Source organism: Psammomys obesus, unplaced genomic scaffold (genome assembly GCF_907164565.1).
Source record: "Psammomys obesus unplaced genomic scaffold, mPsaObe1.curated_primary_1811, whole genome shotgun sequence".
NCBI classification, from domain to species: Eukaryota; Metazoa; Chordata; class Mammalia; order Rodentia; family Muridae; genus Psammomys; species Psammomys obesus.
This window is the reverse complement of record NW_026596117.1, coordinates 9,768,599-9,777,752: the sequence shown is the minus strand read 5'-3', so window position 1 is coordinate 9,777,752 and position 9,154 is coordinate 9,768,599. Positions and strand designations below refer to the sequence as shown.

The 9,154-nt window shown below is 43.2% G+C and overlaps 1 protein-coding gene across 1 annotated transcript in view; it reads right to left on the bottom strand.

The window, feature by feature from the left end:
• Positions 1–7,239: 7,239 nt before the first annotated feature.
• The window catches only part of Noa1 (nitric oxide associated 1), a 16,855-nt gene continuing 14,940 nt past the window's right edge, over positions 7,240–9,154 (bottom strand). The window contains exon 7 of the mRNA XM_055629459.1: positions 7,240–7,530. Within this exon, the coding sequence (XP_055485434.1) occupies positions 7,331–7,530 (200 nt within the window). The 3' untranslated portion in view covers positions 7,240–7,330. The remainder of the gene's footprint in view (positions 7,531–9,154) is intronic.

Here is a 9,154-nt window from a genome sequence, read left to right as displayed (position 1 = left end):
CACAGCTGTGTTTTCTGGGTCATCCTGCCTCCTGGGGCAGAAGAAACTGCTGATTAGAGGCGGGGTTTAATGAGTGCTTGTCAGCCAGTGCAATCTTCTAAGCTGCCTGGTGGAGTCACGCTCCTTTGATAAGGGATAAGAACCTAATTGGAAGTTGTAAGCAGCCAGGGTCACCTCTTTTGAGCTGCCCTTTAGAGGCTGTGCTCCTTCAGCTGAATTCTGTGCAACAGTTGTTTCATTTTTCCCTTCACCAGGGGTGTCTTAGCAGTACATTGGATAGCACCCCAAGGCTTCTCTTCAAGTGGAAAGGTTGGAGAGAAACTGTCAGCTGACTCGGATTTACTCAGTGGTTTCTTTACAGTTTAATGGCCTAAGGTGTGCATATCCTTTTATACAGTGGCTCTGATTGGTTGTTGGGAAAAGGTTGCTGAAGGGAGGATGAACTGTAAGTGTTCACTTAAGCTACTTTTAAAGATTTATATATACTTAATAGGGCTTGTGAAATAATTATTCTAGAAGGCTTTCTGTGTCCTGGCTAGTTCCCCAGTAATTGCACACAGACCTATTGGCTTATTTAAAAAAAAAAGCTTTAAACACAATAACTGGGCAGAATAACTAATTTTCTAGGCTAGTCTGGATACCTCCCAGCTGCACTCACCAAGTTACTTGCCAAGTATTTGTCCTGTCGGAGCTGGATCAGCTCCAAGTTCTTCATTCTCTTTCTCCCCTCTCTGCCTCTCTGTCTCACCTCAAGCTCTAGAACCAAAAGGCTGTCCAACCTCTTTTATTTAACCAGTCAGAGAATATTGGGGAGCAAAGTTTGTACAACAAACACCAGTGTGTATGAGGAAGGTGCATGTGAGGAGACACTTGTCTGGACTGCTACCTGATCTTGGGGCTCAGAATCTAGTATTTGTGTAGGACCAGACCAGTCCCCAACACTCCTCTCATCCTTTTTGTTTAAATAAAATTTTTTACAGTAATCTACATAAAGAACAATTGTGAAATCTGTCATGTAATTACATTAGAATTGGCATTACAGACAATTGTGAGCTGCCATGTGGGTGCTGGGAATTGAACCCGGATCCTTTGTCTTAACCACTGAGCCATCTCTCCAGCCTCCAAATCATTTTCAATAGTAGCTTCTCATTTAGCAAATGTAAGTTTTTTTTTTTTTTTTTTTTTAGATCTAAGAAATTTTAAAAACACTTTAAAATTCTAAATCACTGAAGTTTAATTGTGAGACTGTCTAGTCTTCAACCCCATCAGAGACCTGAGAAGGAATAAGTATTACCTGAGTTTGTAGGAAGTGCCGAGCGAACCGCTTCCTAAGATTACAAAAAATGACAGAGGTGACCTATACAGTCACCCAAGTTTCTCAGCAACTGTTGGAGCATCAGCCTTCTGCCCCAAAATATGACAGGTTTTTTTTTTTTTTTTTTTTTGTGAAACCATGTCATCCGTGTCCTCCCCCACCCCAGGGGACTGCACTGTAAGCAGTTGAAGCAAGGGCAGTTTTTTGCAGAGTGGCAGCCTGCCACACCATAAGCAAACTCCATAAGATTATCTGATGCTCATCATTGAGGTAGGCTGGACTGTTGTCCCGAGCTGACATGTCTCAAAAGAGACCTTAAAATAACATCTTCAAATGCTATATTCTGTAGGTCTCAGGTTTTTCAAGAGCATTGATAGCATAACTGAACAGGCTTGTTTCTAGCTACTTACTGTCTGTTCCATGTCCCATCTAGGAAGTACATTTCTGTAATTAACCAGACTAGATTCTAACATGACCATGAGTTTGATTGACTTAATTTGCATTACTTGGTTATCCCAAACAGTTGGTAATAGCTTTTAAAAGGACTAGAACTTCACATTGCATTTTAAAATGACTTGCATAGGCACAGTACCTTATACAAGAGCTGAAACATACAATCATTATGTGTAAAGATAACTTTAAATTTGTATCAATATGCAGTAATCCAAGCTGATGTAAACCTTAAGCCTGTATCAAACAACAGTCCACATCAATGTAAAAATACTTGAGAATAGCAATAGCTCTACAGTTTAAGAGATTAAAAGGATGCCTGGCAACGCATGCCTTTAATCCCAGCCCTTGAGGCAGAGGCAGGGGAATCTCTGAGTTTGAGGCTAGCCTGGCCTACACAGAGAAACCTTGTCTTGGAAAACAAACCAAAACAAAAGGATCAAAACCTGAGTTTAATTTCCTATACCTTGTTTTCTTCCCGACCAAAGCCATAACATTTTCCAAACAACACCCTTTTAATGACGAGTATTTATGAGCATCCATCACATGACCAAAATTCACCCTACCTCTCAGGAATGAAGACGTGTTCTCTTTTAAGATTTCGTCCTGGTGTTTTGGGTGATGTTATTTTGGGGTCCCTGTGAAAATTGGAATAATCTAATCTTTTCTGGGGCAGGGGGTGGTTTGAGAACGGGTTTCTCTATAGCCTTGGCTGTCTGCAAAACTGAGTGATCTGCCTGCCTCTGCCTTTGTGAGTTCTGGGATTAAAAATGCACCCCACCACACCCGGCTGATGATGTCAATCTCTCCTTATGGCTGCTACCTGAGACCCCAATCCTGGGATCCAAAGCTCTACTTCTCTTTGGCCCAGTAACAGGCTGTCTACCCTCTTTATTTAATCAGTGAAAATGGGGAGCAAAGCTTACATTACAAATATGTGTATGTGAGAAAGTGCTCATGTGGACTGCAACTAGATCTTGGGGCCCAGAATTCAGCATTTGTATATACATACTACCAGACCAGCCCCCAACAAGGGCTGAAGAGAGAACAGTATTCAGTATCCTATGATTGAGTATTGCAATTCCCATAATGCAAACAGTAGACTCGTTAGAGAAGTTTTAGGTGCTGTCTGTAGCATAGAGGGGAGAGTTGGGAAAAATGGTGCTTCCTCAGTCTGAGACCTGATAGCATGAGAAAAGAATATTTCTATAAATTCACACGAATAATATATAGTTTTGAGACAGGGTTTCTGTGTGTAGCCTTGGGCATCCTGGACTCACTTTGTAAACCAGGCTGGCCTCGGACTCACTGCGATCCACCTGCCTCTGCCTCTCCAGTGCTGGGATTACAGGTGTGCACCACCATGCTGGGCTTAAATGCCTCCTCAATAGCAACACACTATAATGTCCTTTCTTTCTCTTTCCGTTCTTTCTCTCTTTCCTTTTCTTTCCCTTCCTTCTTTCCTTTTTCCGTAGTGAGGTTAAGTGGGTGTGACAAGGGACAAGAAGCCGGTTGAGTGCTACAAAAGCAGGAATAGTTATTTAACAAGCTAAGTACAGAGTTGGGTTTCTGTGTTCCAAGCAAACATTAACAGTCACAGATTTGTGGGGCAAGGTGCTGCATGCTTGTGATCCCAGCAATCAGGAGGCTGCAGCAGAGTTGTGTGTGAAGCTGACTTCATCCTGGCTCTTTTTTGGTGGTGTCATCTTTTGGATTTTTGCATTTCACATTTCCTGTGCATCAAATTTGAGGACTGTTAAGACCTCAGCATCCATGTTGTGCTCTGTCCGTGGTACTTGGCAAGCTCTCCAACAATAAGGAAGATTTCCAGCAAGCAGGAAAGAAAGCACCAGCCATTTGAGGTTATCTGAGATGATGAAAGAGAAGTCCCACTGGGACACTTGTTTAGGTTTTGGGCTGCTTTGCTGAAGATGGGAAGGCTTCTGCACAGCATACATAGCTCTGTATGTCCCAGGCAGAATTGTATGAGATGGCAGTTGAAAAACCAAGAAGAAAGTTAAGTGGTAGTAGCAGAATTTCAAAAGGCCCCTGCCACCAAGCATGGTGACCTGAGTTAGACACTGGGACGCAACATGGTAAGAGAACTGGGTGCTGTGAGTTGTTCCTGACTTTAGGTGCGCACATGGACACACCTAGGATAGAAGATATCCAGCATCAACTTCTGGCTTTCATGTGTGTGCATCCACACACACATACCACATTAAGAAGGGGAGGGTGCTGGAGCGATGGCTCATTAGTTTAATAGCACTTGCTCTTACAGAGGACCCAGGCTCAACTCCTAGCACCCATGTGGCAACTTTTAACTAAGGGGATTTGATACCCTCTTATATAATCTGAGGGTACTGGACATATGGTGGACCCATATAGGCAAAAGACTTTTTTTTTTCTTCTTTTTTTTGGATACAGAGTTTTACTCTGGCTGGCTTTGAACTCGGCCTGCCTCTGCCTCCCTAGTGGTAGGTTAAACATTACCACCACACTCACAATAAACTTGAAAATACTTTTAAAAAGGTCGGGCTAGAGAACAGCCTCGGTGGTTAAGAAGACTTGCTACTCTTCCAGAAGACCCTCCTTTGGTTCCCGGCATCTCAGTCTTGTGACCCACATCCATAACTCCAGTACCCAGGGATCTGCTCCTTCTGTCCTCTACTGTGTCATAGATGTGGCATTCACTTATAGACACAGTGTTTATACCATGTAAGTGAAAATAGCTCTAATGGATATTAGAGCTAGAAATTCTGAGTTGGCTTGAAACGGGCTCCTTGATTTTGCTTACTGATCCTGGAAAGTTCCTTTCTCTCTCTCTCTCTCTCTCTCTCTTTTTTTTTTAATGTAACCACATTACTTTATTTATACTTGTATATCTGTGCACCACCAGTATGCCTGGGTGCTCTCAGAAGCCAGCATTGGAGTTGAAGTTAAATGGCGGTGTGCCACATGTGGGTGCTGATAATTGGGAATTGGACTTGTCCTCTGGAAGAACAGCAAATGCTATTAACCACTGAGCCATTTCTTCACCCACCTGTGGGCATTCCCAGCCCATTAGGGCTCAAGGCCTGGGGTGACTTCAGAAGTAGTCTGGCAGAGGGTGCTTGGCCTGCTGTTGGGGAGCCTGCCCAGAGACCACCAACCAGCGCCAAGTTTGGAGATGGTGTGGAGGAACCTGATTGGTCATTCAAAGGTAATAGAACATGCTCTCTTCCAGAATAAACAAAGATTGCATTCAGCGGACTCCCTGTGTCTGTGTGATGACTCCACATCTCTTACCCCTTTTGCCTGGATCCCCTGTCCTCACCCACGGGCTGGACCCTTGGGAGGAGGACCAATAACCCCCCTCATTTAAGTGGGAGTAATCTACATAGGCTTGTAAGTATGAATATATGAAAAGCACTTAAAATGCATGGCTCATTGTGCTAGTATAAGAATATGAACATAAGAGTGCACAGAAGGAGCTGGTGGGACGGCTTACTGGCTAATCACACTTGCTGCTCTTGCAGAGGACTTGAGTTCAGTTCCCAGCTCTTACATGGAGGTTCACAACTAATTTAGATATGGGATCTAGTGCCCTTTTCTGGCCTCCATGGTTACCAGCCATGTTCTTTACATATATACATGCAGGCAAAACACTTCATGCTTGTAAAAAACAGACAAGTACAAAGGTAGATATGTAAGGGCCATGATGATCATAGTACAACCTCTGAGCAGTATGGAAAGGAAGACATTCCAGAAGTCAGGATAAACACTACTAAGTCAACCAGTCGACTGTGGATATTTCTCAGAGAACACAATCAACCAATGAACCCACATTTCTACTCATTCATCTCCCATCCATTAGCTGTACTCTCCTTCACATGGACTTGGTGAAAGTTTAGGTATGATTTTGGCAGTCTTGCACCTCCAAATACTGTGACATGGTAATACATTCTCTAGCAAATCCAGTTGGTTTTTCATGGCCTCAGCTACTGGCCAGAAGCACTTGGAGTACAGTATCTGTGATCAGGCATTGTACCTTTGTTTTGAGACAGGCTGGTTTTGAACTTGTGGTCCTGCTACCTCTGCCTCTCAAGTGGTGGCACCATCATGCCTGGCTTTAGCATTGTAATTTTTCATCTGTTAGTAGGAACATGGAGGCCAAATATATTCTTCCGGACTGAGTACCCAGAAACTAAGTTCTGAGTTAATTAGGAAGTAAAAGGAAGCATCTGAAACCCAGGCGTTCAACAAGAGGAGTTCTGAAGAGAATCTGGATATATTTCAGAATATCAACTGATCTTGGATATGAAGGGGAAAGCTGAGGTGCAAACCCGTAAGATGTTCAAATGCCATGCCCTTCTCACTCAGGGCATCAATGGGGCAGAGCACATGGTGGGTGACCCTGAGAGCAGGTAGCGGTGTGAACAGTGGCCTGCGCTTTGACAGATAAGAAAACAGTACTGCTGAGAGGACAGCACCCAAGGAGGATGGTTCTATTGCTATGGCACAGTATTTGGCTGGAGAGAAATGATGGGAAGTGATCAGGGGACGAACATGGCCCACGCTAGACCTGCAGGAAGCCAGCGTCCCTCTCCAGTTCGAGTGTTTGATCAGGAAGCAGGCACATAGGATCAAGTCTGGCCTTTGCTTCCTTCTTGTCACCATAAGAAAGGAGTATGGCCAAGAATGCAAGCACATTTAGACGCTGGGAAACCACCTTAGAGTGGGATTGGTAGTGCTGCATTCAGGATGGATACACACACAATGTGCATTAGACGCTGGGAAACTAAAGTGGGGATTGGTAGCTGCACCCAGGATGGATAAACACACAATGTGCATTGCTGACATAGGTCCTTGCACTTTTTTCTTTTTTTGGATTTTCAAGACAGAGTTTCTCTGTGTAGCCTTGGCTGTCCTGGACTCACTCTGTAGACCAGTTTGGCCTCGAACTCACAAGAGATCTGCCTGTGTCTGCCTCCTTGAGTGCTGGGATTACAGGTGTGTTCCACTGCGCCTGGCTGGTTCTGATACTGTAATTCCTGTTCTTCCAGGATGTGAATGGCTGTCCTCTGCAATCATGTTCTGTTAGGGTCAACTCTGAAATGAAACTTCTGGGACAGGGAGCTAAAATAAATCTTTCCTCCTTTATGTAGTTTTTCTCGTTTGTTTTGATGACAGTGACTGTGAAATAATAGAGCAGTTAGCAGCTTGGATCCTTGGGTGACTTCATGAAAGGCAGCCACTGTATTCTGGAGGACTAAGTTACTTTGTTCACATCAATTACTAGGTTGCTTTGTTAACAATCAACTCCAAATAAAAGAAATGAAACCTGATCTCCATGAAAATCAGAAGGAAGTAAGCCTCTTATATACACTTGGACCACAGATATATATATACTAAGAAAAACTGGTTTTTAATTATAAACAATATATTATCAATATGCATAGCCTCAAGTAGTTAAAAAAACTGACTTTGTAAGATCTGTAAAAGTTTGTCTTTATTAATTTTGTATTTAATACATTTTCAACATATTTCAATACTGTTACTATCCAGTATGAATCCAGGTCTGTCTTACTTAGTTGGTTTCTTTAGATTGTATATCAGGGACGGAGGCTTCTTAGTTTTATAGGCCACACTTTTCTTGATGCGCTGTCCTTTGACGTTAACAATATATGGCAAGACTGGGGGCTGGACGGTCAGAGCAGTTCCTTCAGGTGTGTAACCTCGGAGATGCAGTGTGCCCTTAGAGTAAGGTGTTACTGCAACCCATCCTACGAGACATTCAAGAGAACACAAAACGCTCTAATTCACCATCTTAGGAAGTCAAATCAAGGCATACAAGACTGGGAGATGGCTCAGTAGGTGAAAGCACTTGTTATATAAGACTGGCAACCTCAGTTCAACTCCTGGAGCCCTCATGAAAAGCTAGATGAGGGACACGATAGATGGCTCAGTGGTTAAGAGTGTACTGCTCTTGAAGAGGACTCAAACACTGGGTGGCTCACAAATGAGATGTTATCTCCAGCTCTAAGGGAGCTGATGCCCTCTTCTGGCCTCTGTGGGGAGCTGCACTCATGTATACATACCACACACAAACACACATTAAAATAACTAGCTGGCGAGGCAGAGCACACCTTTAATCCTAGCACTTACAGGTAGAGGCAGGAGGATCTGTATGGGTTTAAAGTCAGTCTGGTGTACATAGAGAGTTCCAGGACAGCCAATCCATAAATGCTACCCAGTGAAACCATGTCACAAAAAACAATACCACAGATATGCTAGAACACACCTGGATATCCCCCCCCCCCCCCCCCCCCGTACTCTTTCAGGGAATTGTGAAGCAGAGAATTGGCTAGAAGCTTGAGGACTAGTTAGCCTGGAGTCATAAAAATAAAAGATTCAGCCTCAACAAGTTGGAAGGTAAGACCTGACACATACTAAGTAAAGTCCTTTGAAATATTACAATGAAAAAAACCATGTAATAGATCTGTGAAAAGTAAAAAGCCAATTTCAGAACAAGGTGTATTTTGCAATAATGGGTATTCCTTAGACGACGGCATGTGGGGGCTGGAGAGATGGCTCAGAGGTTCAGAGCACTGGCTGTCCTTCCAAAGGTCCTGAGTTCAATTTCCAGCAACCACATGGTGGCTCACAACCATCTATGATTGAGATCTGATGCCCTCTTCTGGCATGTAGGCATACATGCAGGCAGGATATTATATAAACAAATAAGTCTTTAAAAAGATAGCATGTTTCGAGTTATAATCCTTTGTCTTAAAAAAACAAAACAAAACAAAACAAAACAAAGCCCATTTACTTCTGTGTGTGTATGTAAAAATATTTTTATTTTGTGTCAGACTGCTGGATCCCTGGCTCTGGAGTTAGATATGGGTGCTGGGAGCAAACCCAGGCCCTTTGTTAGGCAGCCAGTGCTCTTCTTTAATTTTTTTTTTCCAAGACAGGGTCCTGGCTGTCTTGGAACTCATTTTGTCAACCAGGCCTTAATCCACCTGCTCCTGCCTCCCAAGTGCTGGGATAAAGGTGTGTATCATCACAGCAAGTACTCTTAACCACTTAGCTGTTAGGCAGGGTTTTACTCCTATCACAGGCTGGCTTAGCACTCCCTATGTAGGCACAGTGCTGGCCTTGCTCTTGAAGCAATCCTCCTGCTCTAGCTGAGTGATCTGGTTACAGATATGAGCTACCATATCTAGTTTATTTATGTTTTAACCTCCTTCAACCTCTTAAATGCTGGGATCTTGGGTGTCCCACCACAACCAGCTTCTTTCTCAATCAATAAATCAACCTATATCTCTATTTGTCTGTCTGTCTGTCTATCTATCCATCCATCTAATTAATTATTATTATTGTTACTTTTGGAGACATGTTTTCTCT